At 40.8% G+C, this 18,288-nt stretch overlaps 1 protein-coding gene across 1 annotated transcript; it reads left to right on the forward strand.

Annotated features, from left to right (window-relative positions):
• Positions 1-607: 607 nt before the first annotated feature.
• On the forward strand, positions 608-18,073 carry LOC146436369 (cytosolic phospholipase A2 epsilon-like). Its single transcript, XM_085062340.1, has 21 exons — positions 608-701; positions 1,352-1,435; positions 4,133-4,205; positions 5,167-5,303; positions 5,706-5,837; positions 7,318-7,358; positions 8,044-8,086; positions 8,717-8,783; positions 8,979-9,148; positions 9,289-9,369; positions 10,104-10,141; positions 10,813-10,948; positions 11,607-11,743; positions 12,160-12,382; positions 13,070-13,184; positions 13,512-13,649; positions 14,944-15,051; positions 15,586-15,777; positions 16,241-16,407; positions 16,774-16,960; positions 17,516-18,073. The coding sequence occupies exons 1-21, from the start codon at positions 654-656 to the stop codon at positions 17,722-17,724; spliced, it is 2,526 nt and encodes an 841-aa protein (XP_084918466.1). The 5' UTR covers positions 608-653; the 3' UTR covers positions 17,725-18,073.
• The last annotated feature ends 215 nt before the right edge of the window (positions 18,074-18,288 follow it).

The following is an 18,288-nucleotide window of genomic DNA, read 5'->3' on the forward strand; positions in this document are numbered from 1 at the left end:
GAATACAATGACTTGCGGAGAGACCCAGCCCTGCTGGACCTTGGCTGAGTAGATATAAACCACCATATGAGTGTGCTGCTTTGCATGCCTAGACCTGGGATTGTAGGGGCATGTGGTTCAGAAGGCCTTAAACTGTTTTTTGCAATAACCAAGTTTGTCTGAGAGCAATAGTGTTCTGTCACTTCTTCTTTTTTTTTTTTTCCTCATTAGCTGTTTTATTATATCTGCTTACTGTCACAGATAACCTAAATTCAATTTATGTACTGTTGCTGTATCTTTTTATGCAGTGTGTATTTCTGTGGGCTTTGAGGTCCTGCTAAGTTGAAAATTCAGTGCTCAGATAAGAGGGCATCCTTCTGTTATGTTTAGTTGTAAACCTGCCTTTGGCCAGTATAGAGCAAAGTGACTCAAACACCATACTTCCACCTGTTATATTGGCAAAGCTATTTTTTCCTACTAATTTGACCACAGGATTCAGCTTCCTACCATAAAAGAAAATGGGAGGGGAGTAACTGGTTTTAAGAAACCAGTCAGAGGTGGGGCTCTGAGTCAGTTTATAAAATAGTTGCTCACCTGCATATGAGACATTTTAACTGGTGGTGTCTGTGGAAGCTGGGAGATGTGAGACTGCATTGCCGCAGATAACACTAGACATGCGTGTGAACATGACCACAATGAACCAAGATGACCTTTTGTCTCAGGTAAGAAGGGTGCAGAGCAAAGCAAGGCATGTGGGATCTCAAGTGGTTGTGCTGCATGCAGTGCAAAGATGGTACTACTTTCCTGACCTACCATTGACTATTACAACTCTGCACAGGATGAGGAAAGTCAAGGCTTCAAGACCTCAATATTGAAACTTTAAAATTATAATAAAGCACAGGAAGAAAATGAAAACTACTTGGGGAGTTAGAGCTTATTTACAAAGGGAGAATTTTGAATATTTAGGGGGTTTATTAATTTCAGAGACATGATACGTGCAGCTTTAGAATAAGTATTAAATAGCATGGAGATGTACTTCAAGGTGAAAGATTAATGACAGGGTGTGTTTATGGGAGACAGGTTTGCTGTTCCTTTAACAGCTAGGGCCAGGAGCTGCTTCTCCTCCCCATGTGTCATGAAGGGAGGACCTTACTTGGCTGCTACGCCTCTGCTCAGGTTTACTGGGGCAAGCACAGCCCTGGCAGTGGCACTGGGCACTGCAGGAAACCCCAGCTCCTGCCAAGGCTCTACAGCCAGCACTGACCATGGGATCCCTGTCCCTGTGGCTCTGAAGTTCTCAATTACCAGCAAGGATTACCTTTAAGAGACATGATGGTTTTTCCAGGGATAACGTTGGCCCTTCTTGTTCCAGGAGCTGATCATGCAAACCTCTCAACAAGGAGACAGAACTATGCAGCTGAATCGTGATGGGAAACAGCAGGCTTCTCTTACAAAGGTAACGCAAAAGAGAATTTCAAAAGGAAACTGTAAAGGGGACTTTCCTGCTGTGTGGAGGCTGGGTGAAAATAGGTTGGGTTCCGCATCTGCCAAACAACATAATTAGCTACTGTAACCCATCCAGCTCCCTCCGTGAAACACTGTCCTGCTTATCGTTTTGATCATTCCACTTGCATAGTCTTGCTTCATGTTAAATTCCTAGTGTGGTTTCCCATCCTTGTCACATGGGGAACAATATGTTTAAACAAGACTAATATCTTTAAAAGGATGGGTTTCAATAGGCTTTCTCTACGTATGTCTTGCTAAAGCACAAGTACAAGTTTACTGCCAGTGTAGATAGCAAAAACTGGGAAATTATGCCATTTATTGTCACAATAGTATGGCAGAATCTTAAAGTGGATTTTCAACACTTGATTTCCTGAATAAATCCTTCTTCTGGCCTCTAGTAAATACTAATAGATTCCCACGAGACTTCAGACATGAAATATTTCCTCTAGGAAATGAGAGGACTAGATGTGTCAAAAAAGCTTTTTACCTCTCTCTTTTTACCTCCTCTCTCTAGTTTGAGGTCGTTTAGTAATAATTAGGAACTCTCTTTTGCGATGAGTTAAGTTGCTGAGTAACAGGTGTTGTGCTCACAGTTTAAGGAACAGCCAGCCTTTTCTTGATTAGTTGAATGGAAAACCTAAAGATGAGAAAATACACCCTGAAATACAACTCTCTACACTCAGGGGTCACAGCAGGTTCAGAAGAACACACCAAACATCTCAAATTTTTTTCAGCAAAACTCACAAAGCTGACAGGATTTTGGTCATTTGTTATTTATAGCTCTGTGATGTCTAAGTCAAGGCCCCTTGGTCATGACAGGGCACATTCACATGCCTGAGTATTTTGTTCAATCTGCACTGCCTTCTTGGCACATTGGGATCACCACAAAGGTGGCTCCAGGGGATCTGATCCATGAAACTGAGTTAAGCCTTTCCAGGAAGTGCCTTCTCCAAAGCCATCCACTGACAGCATCAGTTATTGGTTCTGTAATTACTGAGCACTTTCTGTACCTGCCTCATTTCTGTGCCTTTAGGAGTTAGGTTTTAGACATGAATTCAGAGGTCCTTGGTGGTCTGATCCACAGCTACTCTTTGGACCCTTAGTGGTTTGACACCCTTGATTTACACACCATTGACCTGCTGTGCAGCTGCACAGCATGAATGTTCTTGGTGCCTTTTCCTAGAAGGGAATACTTTGGTTACCTGGAGGCTAATTTTACCTGTTTCTTCATTAGCCTACTTGCTAACTGCCCCCAGTCTCAACAACCTGTGTTCATTAGCCCTAGCTGCCTGCACAGATATACTCAGGTTAAACATTTGGAGAGACATCACATGGACGTATATGCCATTAACCCTATGAACACTGATCCACTTTATTTTTTATGAGTGTAAGCCCAGGACATTAATAACATTGTGCCAATATTGTTCTGTTCAGACAGGCCAACTAAAATCTTGCTCTCCTTTTCTGCAGTACCTGTGTCACACTTCTTTCTTAGTGGGTCTCATGAGGTCACTGTCATGCTAATGCCACTTCAGGGCTGGCAATGGTCTTGTATAGTCATTTTGCAGTATAGGTGGAGTCTCCACCAGTCCATGGCTCTGTAGTAGTTCTAAATGCCTTTTTGGTCTTTTGGAGCAAAATTTTCCTGCTGATTTATATCCCAGCATGTTATGTCTTCCCCCCTACCCCCATTCTCCATGATAGTAGAAATAAAAGGTTATGTGGAACTTATTTATTTATTTATTTATTTATTTTATGGTAAAGGAAGAAGAGATATGAACTCAGGTTTGGACTCCAATATGAGATCAGAACAGCAATATGAGACACAAAGAAGTCATGCATGAGGTCAGAAACACAGGCTAATAGGAAAGAGGGAAGCCAAAGGAAACAAACAAGAGTTTCTTATCAGGTGTAAAACATTGTTTACGCTTCTTATGCAAAACAGTGCAAAGAAGCTTGAGATGTGAAGAGTTTACATGCTTCAAAACTAGAGATAAACTTCTCACAGGAAAAAGTCAGAGGTGACCTTATCTCAAGAGGGCAACTACATCCCTGTAAATGAAAAACACATGCATAGTAAGTAGCATGGTAGAAATGCAAAACAGCAATCTCTTTCTCTGATCTTAAAATCAGTTTGGTTATCAGAGGTCAGCATTCAGCTCTGGGGAGTACTGCACATTTAAAAGAGCAGGAATATGAGAAAATCATATCCCATAGCTCAGGAGACTGAATACATGTAATGCCTGGATAGAAAGTAATCATCACAATAGTAATTGTATCACTTGAAAAAGGTCTAAAGCATCTCTTAATTTTCTGCCTTGGAAATTGAAAAAATAAATCTTCTCCCTAGCTGGGACTGAATCTTAGAACTTTTGCAGTCAGATTTTAGATAAGAAACAAATAAATGCTCTAACAAGATAAATCCTCATATCATGCTACAGAATAAAAGAAGCATTTCAGTCTAGTACTTGATTTATATATTAGCAGGAAAATAAATGTATTGGGTATTTTATAATCCCATAGAAAATGCAACTAAATTGTTCCAAAGTTGGGTGTTTAACTCTCTTGATCACATCTGTCATCTAAGTATGATATCTAACTTTAGCATTCATTCCTGTCTTTTGTATGTTTGTTTTTTTCCCTGCAGATAGAATCCTCTCTATGTTACTTACTGACTGTAAGAATCATAAGAGCAAGAAATATCCACCAGGCAGATGTCTGTGAGTATCTGCAGTGCTCTGCATGGTCCCCTTCACCTCCATGGGCTAATAGCTAGTCCTGCTCCAAGAAAAAGTGCTTTCTAGATTTCTTCCATGAATGGAAGAGTTCTGTTTTTGGTGTGCTGGTTCCAGCAATGAACCTACAGTGTGTTGCTCTTCTTTGCATAAGCACTTGTTCTCTGCAGAAATAACTCTGTAAGGTCACAGGTGTGCCTATCACACACATTTTTCCATGTCCCCAAACAGAGCAGTAAAAGCTCTGCAGTCTGTTGAAAGCAAAAAATGGGGAAAGGTCTCACGTTTTCCTCTGAAGTATATGTATGTAACAGAGAACGCAAAATGGCTGGGATAAGTGAGTAAATACTGAAAACTGAGTAGCCTTATCTCAAATTTAGCTTGTACTCAAAGCTTTCTCAATGCTAAGTAATCCTCACCATGTTCACCTAACCAATCCTCACTGATTCCTTGTGTGCCAGCGTTCCCAGATAAAAGCCCATCAGGTATTTTTACACTTTGTAGCTCCTCTTATGCTGGCCTGGAACAAAAATATAATACAAGATTGTATCTTTATTTATAAAGAAATCAGAAAGTTTTTTTAATGTTTTGTTTGTTCTGTTTGGCTAAAAGAGAAGATATCACTTTGTTTCCTTAACCCTTGCTGCATTTGTCCTGGATTTTTTTACCCTCAGCTAAACTGGTTGTTTGATGACATAAAAGGAGGAGAAAGCCCTTCATGTTTAATGTATTTATTCTATTTCTAATCACATTTATTTAGAGAACAGTCACGTCACCCTTCTTTTGTCTCCATTCCCCCTACCTAAATTGTAATGCTTATGTTGAACAAATATGCCATTATGTATCATAGTGTCTCTCTTTGAAAACAAAATTTCATATTGTTCAATTAATTCTCTCTTCTAGAGCAAATCCTCATCTTAGATGCGTTTGTGTTTTTAACATACAGTGAGCCAGACTGATTGCTACGTGAGCCTGTGGCTGCCAACTGCTTCAAATGAAAAATTTCAGACTAAAGCCATCAAGAATTGCAAAGACCCAGTCTGGAACGAAACCTTCTACTTCAGGATCCAGAGTCAGGTTAAGGTACTGAACTGGGACTTTTCTGGTAACAGACCTAGGAAGAAACTGAGAGGTTTTACTCTTTTGCAAAGGGACATAAGCAATTTTCTCAAGAGGCAAGGAAAGATGCAGAAAGATGTGAGAATAGCTCAGATCCTTGTGATGGTTTTCCATATTATGAAATTCAATTGTCTCTCTCAGCCATGGGTAGAATATGGCATTTGAAATGTCTGTGATTTCCTCTCATTCCACTTCACAGGCTGGTGCCAACATGGAGTTGATTTCCTCTCCACTCCCTTCCCTTCCTGTTCTTTTTCTTCATGTCCTGTCACTTCTCACAGAAGCTGACTAAAACAGTTGTCCCCAGCATCTTCTGCTTTGAATAAAACCTGACACATTTCTAAAGTCCTTCTCTTCCTTTCCCAGAATGTGCTGGAGCTGGCACTATATGATATGGATGTGGTTACTCAGGATGACCACCTCTTCACGGTGTACTTTGATATAGCCAAACTTTCCCTGGGAGAGGAAGTCTTCATGCACTTCAAGTGTGATTCACAGGTGAGGTCTGAAATAAGAAATTGAATAGCTTGGTGAGAATGTGTTTGTTAGCTTTTCTGTCCAAAATGTTGCTTGTAAAATTTTCCCTTTTTTCCTTCTTGTGTGTCAGCTGCCTAGCCACATAGAAATAAGTTGTTTCTCACTCTGACAAGGGAAAAACCTCTTCACACCTGGAGCTGTAGGCACACTGAAGGGTTTGGTGGTGACCACAGAGGCTCACAAATTTCAGGTGTATTGGCAAAATTGTCACTTTGCCAAGCCTGCCCCCATCGAGGGTCGAGGAGGGTGTCCCTGCCAGTACCCAAAGCTTTTGTCATAACTTATTACTTAGCCTAGTAATTAGGAAGTAATAACTCTGCGATCAGAGCTAAGTATCAAACCAGACTAGTTGCTAATTATGGACTGTGGCGTGGGTGTTTAAATAAAGCCCAAGTCATGCCACCCAGCTTGTCAGCAAGAAATAATCCTATCTTGAATATCCAGGGAGACTGAAAGTTGTACATCCCACCTCCCAGTATGTTCTGTGTATCATCTCCTTTTCCAGTTCCCTTCCAGTCCCTTGTACATCTGTCATGCACCATTCAGTGGAGGAATTACCTTATCTACAAACACCCAAGCTCTACACTGCAGTTCATTGTCTTTAAATGCCTTATTTGACAATTTCTTTTCCTGCAAAATACCAAAGGAGCAGTGTGTGGACTTCCAATAACCTCTGTTGAAATTAAAACTTTGGCTAATCAGCTGATCACTGAGTGGTTACAGATACTGCATTCAAGCCTTTTGTTACTGTGTTTGCACAGCTACAGCAGTTAGAGTTCATACTCTTCAAGCCTTTGTAAATGTTTTTATCCTATAGTATTAACTTTTTGGTGTCTTTAATTGAGTGGGTAATTTGAGCAACTACATAGCCTAAAGCATGATCTCACTTTGCTATTCATCAACCCTTCTGTCTCCACTTTTGTTTTCCTCTTGCCTGTGCTTTCTTCCCCCTTGGGATAATACTCCTTTCCACCACTTCACACACCAGGCCTTAATGTCATATTTACCTCTGTCCCAAAGCCCTCAACTTGTTGCCAGGAAAAGAAGTTTTCCTCTTCCACAGCTGCTTTGCATGTCACCATTTCTCCTCCTTACACCAGAAGGCTTTGACTAGCCTCTTCAGCAGTTCTCCTTTCTCTTTGCTGAGACTCGGAATGAGACAACATCTCCTCCTAGGTCTGTCCCTTAGGCTCCGGCAGATGCAGTCAAGCCAAAAATTTTCTCTGGTAAAAACTGCTACCACAGCCATCCACACGCTTCCTATCAGTAAAGAATCTTGAGGATCAAGACTCACAGATGTGAGGTGGTGTGTGCCTGTATTTTGAATGCTCTGCCAGTCACAAACAGTGCATGCATATCTAGATTGTGGGAATGAAAACTTGCATTATGATTACTGCCAGTAAACTAGTACCAAAAATATTTTCCTTTCCTTATTTTCCAGAGACATGAGGAGTTGGAGGTGGGATTTGCCTTGGATAATATGTGAGTAAATGTGAAATGCAACATAACCTGCAGCAAAAAGAAGTAATTCAGAGGCATAAAATAATCTGGTCTGATTATCCAGAGTGCATCATTCCCAAGGAATTTGTGCTATGAGCTGTGTCGACAAATGGGTGCATGCCAGGATGACCTCCCATGAACTTCAGGCGAACAGGGAGAACACCCTAAAACCTTTGCTTTGTCTAACGCAGTGAACATTATTTAAGACCGGAATGTTGCTGGTCTGTTATGAATTTGCGTTTGAGATCAGCAAGAGGGTCCACCTCCCTTCAAACCACAACATGGAATAATGCACTGGATTTCTGTTCCAGACCCCTTATTGTTCCATCTTCCAACAAGCTGTGATTTTTTAAAAATTGAATTTCATTAAACCATCTACAGCCCTAGCTTGGGACTCAGCATAAAATCACTATATGGTTTGGCCTCAGAGCACCTTTGGCATTTTTTTTTGCTGAGCTCCAGGACTGGATGAGCCGGTAGGATGACAATTGTGCCTTGACATAGTAGAGTGAGGAAACTTGTACAACAAGTCTCCTGTGAGTTTTCTTTCAAATCCAATATGCAGCTAAAAATATGCAAGAGGAAAATCAGGAGAAGGGTGGGGTTCATGAACTATACTGTAATTTCAATGAGTTATTATAAATGTATTTTTCTTTCTGTTTCCTAGTTCAGGCCCTCCTGAAACCATCATTACTAATGGAGTGCTAGTGGTGAGTGTTGCATTTCATCATCTTTCTTGTCCTGTTGCCACACTTGTTTCACTTGACTCACAGTCATCAGGACAACATACCCCTCGACTGAGAAAGCCAGCATTGCCATTTCCCACTCCATCATGACACATCCTTGTGGATGGCACCTCTGGAGAGGCTGTGGCTGGAGCAGCATGGAGATCCCCCATCCCAACATCCCTTTGATGTTGCAAAGGAAACATATGGAAGTGGTTTAGGTCTGAGACATCATCACAGCATTGAATTCTTCCTTAGACATCACTCCTCCCAAATTCCTTTATTGCCAAAGTGAGAGGGTTTGCCCTGTCCCATGCACATGTCATTTCCTGGATTCAGAACTGTGCTTTTTACCCAGGGACTTCCCAGCCCTGACATTTTCTCATTTATTATCTTTGCTTCTTCATGAATTTTGTTTAAATCAGTCCTCTGCATCTCCGGGATCCTAAAAGTACTGTTTTTCACTTTGTCGTTATCTTCTCTATTCTACAAACCCTGTTCATCCACACTGCACTCCTGCCTTGCCCTGCTTGTGTCCCATTTAGACTAGGAAACAGAATATCAGATTGGAAAATTCCCTGCTGTGAGGTATTTTACAGTTCATGTCTCTTACAGTCTCGCAAAATTTGCTGCTTAGAAGTTCAGGTGGTTGAGAAGAAGAAGAAAAAGGGGAAGAAATCAAGTAAGCTTATTTCTCCATCACCTATTTTTTACTAATGTGCTAATATAATGAACACAATTGGCTTAATGTAAGAATTTTAAAAACCCTAACAAATCCAAAACATGAGAACAGCCTTGCTATAGACACTGTAAGAATTTTTGTTACCAGTTTTGATGAGAAAACTAATCTGTGTCTGCTTTTGTGTAATTTCCTTAGAAAAAGAATTCTCCTTTAAAGTGCAAGGCTCTTATGAAGGCACCCAGGACATTATGCTGGGATCTAAGCTGCTCTTCAGCTCCTCCTCTCCTGCCAAATTCCACTATGCCAGATACAAGCAGCCAACACTGGATGTGACGCTACCAGGGAAGAAACGACCTCCCTCCTCAGTATGTTACAACTGAGCTTTATAAAACATAGTCATGGCATGTAAAGTGTCAGACACCATAAACAGTAATATTAATTTGCATTGTTGGCAGAGAATAACATTCCTTACAATATAAACCTGGGTGTATTTGTATTTTTTCAGCAGTCACGTGTGTATGATACAGGCTCTCCAAATCTGGAACTTCATTCCATTCCAAGTGGAAAAAACCTGCTCTTAGCAGAGGTGAGTGCCTGATTTTTTGTGGGAGAGGCTGAGAAACCCAAATGTGGAAGTCTGCCTCCCCCGATGATTACCATGGTGCTTTCTGACAATGAAAGCCTGCAGGCAAAAATACCACAGCCTAACAGTGGTAGGTGATTCAGCAATTAGGCCAGGTTGTGCCTTGTTCTGTTTGAATGGATGTGGGTACAGGGGGCATCTTGCCATTCCATCCTGATCTTACACTAAATTTTGAAGCTCTGCTCTTGCCCTTCTTGCACACCAGTGAGGCACCTGAACTGACTGAGGCAGCCTCAGACTCCTGTTGATGCTGACCATGCTTTACAAAGCACTTTTAGACTCATGGTTAAAAAAATCCATCTAGAATAAAAGGGTCATAGCTGTTGTGGGGTATGAGCCACAGAAAGAGGGGAACAAATGCTGTGTAGAATCATGGTGTGGCTGCAGCCTGGCTGGCTGCCTAGAAGGTATTAAGAGAGATGGCTAAGGTGTACATTATCATTTCTCTGTAATCAGCAGTTATCCTCAGATGTTACATCTGCCAGAAAACATTAGAAATTACTTAACAACTTCCCTTTCAGTAAAACACTTCAGTCAATTTGCATAGGCTGCTGGATTATTCAGAGCTCCTGATTTGTACTCACATTGCTAGGATGGCACAAGCTGAAATTCCTCCTCAGGCTGCAGGGGAGAAGCAGGCTGTCAGCACTCACACTGTTCACATTTTTGCTTTTCAGGATAAAAGATTTGACTTATATGCGAAGGCAGAAGACTGGTAAGAGACTTGACCACTCCTGGAGGTTAACTTGTACTTAGGTGAACTCATCTCACCCTTGGCTCTTTACTGGGGAGGAGGCACTCACAGCAGGACAGTAGGTCCTGTGAGCAGGTGATGTGCATTCACATGAGTTGGAAGCAACTATATGTGGTGTAGTGTAATACATATAGGTAACCCAAACTGAGACAGGAATATTGAAAAATATGCATAAAATGGAAAAAATAATATTACAAGCCAATTATGCTACCCTGTTTTATGCTCAACACAGTTTTTTATCTTTTTTTAACACTGTGGAAGAGTGTGGCTGATCACCTGGCATTGTTCATTATGATGTAAGCAAACTTTTCTGCCTAATTTAAGAAAGTATGAGAAGTTTTTCCTATAGCTCTCACTGCAGACTAAAATACAAGAGAATCCAGATAGCAGATGTGTCAGAAATTAGCTGCAGGAATGTCTTTCCTTAGATTTTTTGATAGCTGCTTACAAATTTAGCAGTCCTTTTTTCTCATCCTTTCATGCAGCATTGTATACTTGCTTGGGAGTGTAGGAAAAGGACCTCCTGTAAATGTAGTATTTTGTGGATCTGGTTTATTTCATTGCACTGGAAACTCTGAGCTTGTCTACCAAAAATAAAATGGAATGTTCTTTTTTCCTGATCTCCGCTCCAGCCCAGACCACCTTGATGTGCGTTTAGGATTTGACCTCTGCATACAGGAGCAAGACTTTCTATGCAAAAGGAAGAATTATGTTATTCCTGCTCTGAAGAAGGTCCTGCAGATGGAACAGGAGCTTATGGACCATGAGGTCTGTAGGCAAACATTTAAAACATCTGACAGCTGGGCAGTGAGGGCATAATGGCATAATATGACCTCTTTTTCTTAATAGTTAAAAATTTTCCTGATCTTTCCTCATCTTAAGACTCCTGTGCCCCTCCAATACTGCCCCATACCTCTAAACTCACCCTGTTTGTGTCCTTTGCAGTTGCTGTCCTGATTTTAACCCTTCTCCTGATACACATTCCTTGGAGCCAGGCTAGATTCTATAGGAATGGCTTCTTCCACCACCTTTACACTATTATTGTTAGCCTTGTTGATGGTCCCTCCTCTCTTCAACCTGTGAGATTTCTTTTTAATTCCTCCCTTTTGAACTGATTTTTTTCTCTCTTACTGTCTCTTTTAGTTTGAATGAATGCATTTTTATTTGTTTCATACCAAACACCTACGTTGAACACATTGGAGACAAGTGTCAGATATCTAAGCAAAAATTGTCATCACTTTTATTCCTGCTCTCCTTAATAAAATAAATGGTAGCTTATATTTCAGTGGAAATCACTTGGAAAGAAGTCTGTGCCAGGGCACATGTGGTGGTGCTAGGTTTTATGCATCAGGAGGCCTCTGCTGACAGCCACAGTTGGATGCAGCAGCTGTGTGACACCAGCCCTTTGTGTCCCTGTGTTGCACAGACCCCGATGGTGGCCATCATGACCACAGGAGGAGGGATGAGATCCTTGACTGCACTCTATGGCAGCCTAAGGGGGCTCAAGAAACTCAATATCTTGGACTGTGCCACCTACCTGACTGGCTTGTCTGGCACTACATGGTGAGTAACACCGGGCAGCTCTTGGCTGGAGCCTCTCTGATGGCACTGATGTGCTGAAGGAGGCTGGGGCTGACGTACAGTATTCTATCTGTAATACCTTCTCAGCAGTCCTACATTTTGATCTTCTTCCAAAATTGACAGATGATTAAAGTCTTTTCATGGGGGTAAAGTCACATAATTTGCAACTACATGAAAACACATGTTTTTCTAATGGTTTATGGAAAATTGTTCAAGCCATTCTGACAGGGTAATGACAGTGATCTCAAAAGGAACATGGCAGTTTCATAGGGAACTGAAGACAGGAAACCCTAATTTCAAATCAAGAATTTAAAATAGAAACATAAAATGTCGCTATTGCCTATTTCAAACCTTGGTGTGCTTTTTTCCCCCCTTCAATATGTATTTCCTCTTCCTAGGACCATGTCAAACTTGTACAGAGATGCTGACTGGTCACAAAAGGATCTCGACAAGCAAATCAGTGAGGCTCGAAAACATATGACAAAATGCAAAATAAATTCATTTTCCTTGGAATATTTGAAGTATTACAAAAAGCAGCTGTGCCAACGGAAAAGAGAGGGCCACAAAACATCTTTTATAGATCTCTGGGGGCTTGTCCTGGAATCTTTTTTGCATGATGGGGTACAGTATGTTATAAAGCAGCATTTACAGTGGCTTATTATTTTCTGAAAATTTATTTCTGGAGAAGATATTTTTCTGTTTGCTCTGAGAAAAGCAGTTTGTTTTGAGACTCTGTGTGTGCAAATGCAAATCCATTTCCATAACATTTGGTGCCAGTCTTATAGATACTCACCCGTGGTGGAAATCAGCATTATTGCTTGTGAAATTTTGAATATGTTTTCTGGGAGAACTCCAAGACTAACATTTTTAAACAATATTACAGTTTAAGAACTTATTTCCATATTCTGCAAGTTACTTATTTAAAAATAACAAAATTGCAAATATTATGCATACCCATGAAAGGTATTAACAAAAGGACCTGCAGACTTTTGAAAGATGTGAGGTCTTACACAAACTTCCAGCATAAGGCGGTAATGTGTTTTATATTAAAAGTACTGCTTTCTGCTCTTCATTGTTTCTTTCCATTTTCATCTTAATGCATCCTCAAATAATCTGGCATCAGATTGGATGTCTGCAGGTAACAGAATACTTACAGAAATTTTGAAAAATATGGAACATTTCAGAAAATAAACCAAGCACACAGTATACATTAGAGGCAGGAATTTTTCTGCCCTGCAAGCTTAGATGCAGAGAAAATGTTGTCATGCTAATTTTTGTCTCAATGTAACTGTATTTCTGGAATCACAGAAAGACAACCACAGACTCTCTGATCAGCAATGGGCCATCAATCGTGGTCAGAACCCACTTCCCATCTACACTGCAGTCAATGTCAAGAACAACTATAGTACTCTGGATTTCAAAGGTAATTATGAGATTTCTGAGAGTCATTTGTCTTTATATTTCAGGAGGTAAATCATGTAACAGTCTTTTTAAGCAACCTAAAAAACCTCCTCTCATTTGCAGACCAGAACCTCACCTGATGTGTATTCATATGATATCCTTGTGGTCAGGTAAAAGTTTGACTGTCTATGCAACAGACACAAAATTTTTCCAAAGCCTTTTCACATTCCTGAGTTTTCTGTTGTAGCAGGCCTATAACTCATTGCTACTGGTTCACAATATTAGACTCAAAAATTATTTTGAGTGCTGTAATAAAAAGTTCTTCTCTTCTTTGTGTTCGTTTTTACAGAATGGGTGGAGTTCACCCCGTATGAGGTGGGATTGCAAAAGTATGGAGTTTTTGTTCGCGCTGAGGATTTTGGCAGTGAGTTCTTCATGGGACGATTGATGAAGAAAGTCCCTGAATCCAGGATCTGCTTCTTGGAAGGTAAGCTATTAAAAACAACAAGTTATCTTAGTGTTTGTTTTGTTTGGGGGGTTTTGGGGTTTGGTTGTTTTGGTTTTTTTTTGGTTTTTTGTTTGTTTGTTTTGGTTGGGGTTTTTTGGTGCGTGGGTTTTTTGGGTTTTTTTTTTTGTTTGGTTGGGTTTTTTTGTTTGGTTTGGGTTTAGTTTTGGGGTTTGTATTTTTTTTTTTTGTTTGTTTGTTTGTTTGTTTTTTGTTTGTTTTAATTTGACCTGTATAAACTGCAGACTAATAAAGTATTGTTGCAGGAATAACAGGGCAATTTCACCACAGAGGATAAATATCTCCTTGCTGAATTAATACTTACTATGATGGATTTATTTTGAAGTAAAGAAGAAAATTTAAAGGCACAGCCAAATAGTTATTTACATTTTTAAACCTAGTCTTGAATTAAAATATACTGTGTGTTCCAGTACAGCAATAAAACTCAGGTCCTTGGGAATGCATGGTTCTGCTCCTGCTCCTCCAAAAGGGAGTATGCCAGACCTCCTCTGCTGCAGAGTGTCTTTAAGCCACACGTCACTAGCTCCACTTTCCACACTGCCAGACAAGCTTGAGGGGAAAACAACATAGCCATCCTCGAAACATTTTTGCTGTTGACTGAAGTGGAGCATGGATATGTATTTTCCAGGAAAAGAGGAAATCTGTCAGCTTGTGACTGATTTCACATGCTAACTTCTCTCTGACTGGCCACTCCACTGAAGAGAAAGGAAGCACTATACTATTTTAGCCTCAGTCTGTGCTGGATGTTCACACATTTGCACTCCCTGAACAAAAAAGCCAGTGAGAACTTGTGCCCTAACAGATAACTAAAGAAATTGTCTTTCATGCTCAAAAACGCATGGTCAAAACTGGTCCCTCAGTGTGTTAATAGCCTCATTCTCAAAAAGGGAATCCTACAAAAGCAGAAGCTGTAAGATGATGCTGCAGTTATGCCTTTATCAGTATAATTCCACATCAAATCTCTCTGATTGCAAGCATTCATTCTTTCTTTTTATATAAGCTTTATGATAGTTGGGGTTTTTTCCTAAAAATACAAACTCCTTAAACCATATTAATTCACAAAGATGTCCAGCCTCAAGTACCAAAAGACTAGAACTGGATACCAAAAATAAGATTTAAAAACCAGCAGCCAAATAAAAATGACACCATGCTTTTAAAACAAAATAAGGAAAAACAAACTTCACAAATTTCATCTCATGATAACAATTTTGATGCTATGTGAATGTTTGAGTTAGAAAGCTGTTTCCTTTTACAGGCATATGGAGTAGCTTATTTTCATTCAATGTGTTATATATCTGGAATTTGTCCCATTCATCGGAAGATTTCTGGCACAGGTGGACCCGGGACCATATTGACAATATAGGTAAATGACCATACTTCTTTCTCACTGTGTATTTATTTTTAGATGGAGTTATATGTCTCATACTGCAAAGTACAAATGAATAATTTAAAAATTGATAGTCGTGTGATCTAACAGGGGTCAACATTGATGTTGGTAGATGATTAAAATGTTCAGAAATAATAAGAATTATCTGTAAATTATTAGTAGAGCAAAATGATTATGACTGCTTCAAGTGGGAGCTACAGCAATCCAAAGGAGCACAACAGCAGTCCTTTTCCAAAGCCTGCATTCAGTCTGTACCACAAACATGTGTATGTCTGGAGCAGACTTTTATTGCTGTTAGACACTGGATCTTGGTGTTTTTATCCAAGTCTGGACTGTATAAGGAAATGGTATTTGTCTAGTAAGAGTAGCTTCTTATTCTCTGTTTCGTTGGGTCACTTGTGCTTGTGGGTCCTTTTATAAAGAGAAGACACCAGGGTTTATTACTCACCTTGACTTGTTGAGGGCTGCCCCAGCTCTGGGCAGGTGGATTTACCATGTTTTCCCCAGCAGAGGAGGAGCCCCGGCTGCCAGCGAAGCCGCAGGAGCTGCAGACAAGGCTGTTCACACCCCCTGGCCCCCTGGGCAGCGCCCTGCGAGCTGTGCTTGCCGACCGCGTCTGCATCGCCCAGGAGCACAACTTCCTCAAGGGCTTCCAGGTGCACAACGACTACCTGGAGAACACACACTTCTGCAGGTGGAAAGGTAACGGGAGACCCGTGAGCCTGGGCAGAGAATAAACAAACTGAACAAAATGAACAACCAGATTTGATTTGAACCTTCTCTGAGGTTGGAAGCCAGCTTTGGGCAGAACCTCTATGAGATGAATTTGTGATTGATCATGCTGCATGATGTAGCATGGCGTGGTGTTGAGCTACGTCAGTGGTTTGCTGGTGGCACACACCTCCTGAGGCTGGGCCGCCAGGTGCTTCCTCTCTTCAAAGACACACTTGGTGGGGAGGAGCAGTAAACCCCCTTCATAAATGTTGCTGCAGGTCCAAAACTGCGTGTGACTGGCGCTGAGAGGCCAGAAGAGAAGAATATGGCAAATCTCCCTTCCCCAAGGACTGTAACAAGTTAGGGCGCTGTGGACGTGGTGTGAGGGTGGAAAACAGTCCAACCAGTTTTGCACTACTGCACTAAAAGCAAGAACATTTTTTTCTTTCAGATACTGTGTTAGACACATTTCCCAACCAGCTGACGCAATCGGATGAATTCCTGTCTCTGGTAGATACTGGATTTTTCATCAATACAAGTGTCATGCCTCTTTTAAAACCAGAGAGAAAGGTGGATGTCATCCTGCATTTAAATTATAGTGCAGGATCCCAGATACAGGTGAGAGTAATTTAAATAATCTTTATTTCTTTTTCAACATGTGTATACCTATAATTTTTTAACACTTAGGTGCTTTCTTTATTGATCCTACTAGAAGTCTTAAACACTAGCATTTTTAGCTTAATGCTGCAGTGTGATACATCTGTACACATTCTCATTTTTCTTGTACAATACAACTGTATTGTGCTAAGACTCAGAAAAAAGCCCCACAAGCTTCTGTCCAATGGCACAGTGCTTTCCATAAGGGGTTTGAGAGCTTTTGTACCACAAGCTTAGAAAATAGTCCTATTTGTTACTGGACTCCAAGAAATCCTGAGCCTTAAAATCCTATTTTAAGTCTTAGTACTGCTCTGTTCCTTGATCCAGGCTTTGGACCAGACCTGCAAGTACTGCTCTGAGCAGGGAATCCTTTTCCCCAGGGTGGATGTGAGTGAAGAAGACAGGAAAAAGCTGAAGGAGTGTTACCTCTTTGATGGTGCTGAGACTCCAGGAGCACCAGTACTGCTATTTTTCCCGCTAGTTAATGATACCTTCCAAAAATACAAAGCACCAGGCAAGTACTCAAACATGTTGAAAAGAAGGTTTACATCATGGGCAGCCTATTAAAAGGAATATATTTAATATACCAACTCTTGAACTTCCCTGTTGACTCTTTTCAGTACATCAAACCTTTCTGTTACTCAAAGTTAATTTTTTTTAACCATGTCAGATTTGATGCCAGGGCTGTGATGTTTCAATCCCTAGGGTAGTTATCTTGCAGATGGTTAGTTTGCAGGTAACTTTATGTATCCAGAAGATGTACATCCATAGATACATACTGTAGGTAGCTTCAGGTACAGCTAAGAACTACAGTGCAGACCCATGTAAGAATAATCACCCTTTTGTCTCCCCTCATCCTGTGATGCCACTGGTATCCACCTGAGATGGGGACTGAGCTGTCAATTTGAATAAGAATTATTTGTTTAAAAAAAATACAGCCAAATGAGTAATTTAGCTCTGTGAACTCTCTCTGTGGAGAGACACCTCTTCTCCCTCCTCTGTTAAGAGTTTGCTTGTTTATGACCAGAGTGATTTCTCTCAGCAGTGACTTCTCACTCCTTCCTCCTAGGTCAGAAGCGCTCAGAGTCAGAGATGGAGGATGGCAAAGTTGATCTCTATGGCTGCTGTTCCCCTTATTCAACATATTCCCTTCAATACACTGAGAAGGTGTATGACCGTCTGGTTCAGCTGGCTGAATACAACATCCTGAATAATGAAGAGCTCATTCTACAGGCCTTGCACACAGCAGTGGCACGGAAAAGGCAGATAAAGAAATAATGACAAGGGAGGGTGCTCTTATGTCCCTTAATCTGCTGAGAGACTGAGCTCCCTTACTATTAGCCAGCAGGCTTCAAAGGATTTCTGCTGAATCCCCACTGTGTGGTAGTCTCAGGTGAACAGAAAAGACTGAAGAAAAACTTTTTCTCCAAAGAATTTCACTGCAGCAAATCATTGTAATTAGATTACAGCAATGGAGTATGAATCATTGTATGGTACAGAGGATGAGCAGCCACAAAGAAGGTGCTAAGATAATAATAGACATGGTGCTCATTGCCCTGAGAAAGAGCTTTAAATGTTTAAGCCTGGCATCTTCTGGGCAGACCACATTAAAAGCATATTTTATTAACTCAGCTTGTGTTTTGCGTTTGCAAGGTGGTGGTGAGACAAGCAGCTGCCTTTGGGACAGGTTTGTGGCTGGGATCATGGCCCACTGCATCCTTAGAGAAAGGCACATTCTATATGAAGAAAAGCACTGTGGAAAGGGACCTGGGGGTCCTGATCTGTGGCAAGTTGAACATGAGTCATCAGTGCCCTGGCAGCTAGGAGGGACAAGTGTGTCCT

The sequence above is a fragment of the Lichenostomus cassidix genome, chromosome 5 (assembly GCF_008360975.1).
Source record: "Lichenostomus cassidix isolate B80296 chromosome 5, HeHo_3.0, whole genome shotgun sequence".
In the NCBI taxonomy this organism is placed as follows: domain Eukaryota; kingdom Metazoa; phylum Chordata; class Aves; order Passeriformes; family Meliphagidae; genus Lichenostomus; species Lichenostomus cassidix.

Bases quoted from the DNA above. Each gene is read 5' to 3' on its own strand.
- LOC146436369 (XM_085062340.1), top strand. From the start codon at position 654: ATGCGTGTGAACATGACCACAATGAACCAAGATGACCTTTTGTCTCAG. The intron at 1,436-4,132 runs GTAACGCAAAAG...TTTTCCCTGCAG, and splicing joins AGCAGGCTTCTCTTACAAAG to ATAGAATCCTCTCTATGTTA. The intron at 8,784-8,978 runs GTAAGCTTATTT...TAATTTCCTTAG, and splicing joins GAAAAAGGGGAAGAAATCAA to AAAAAGAATTCTCCTTTAAA.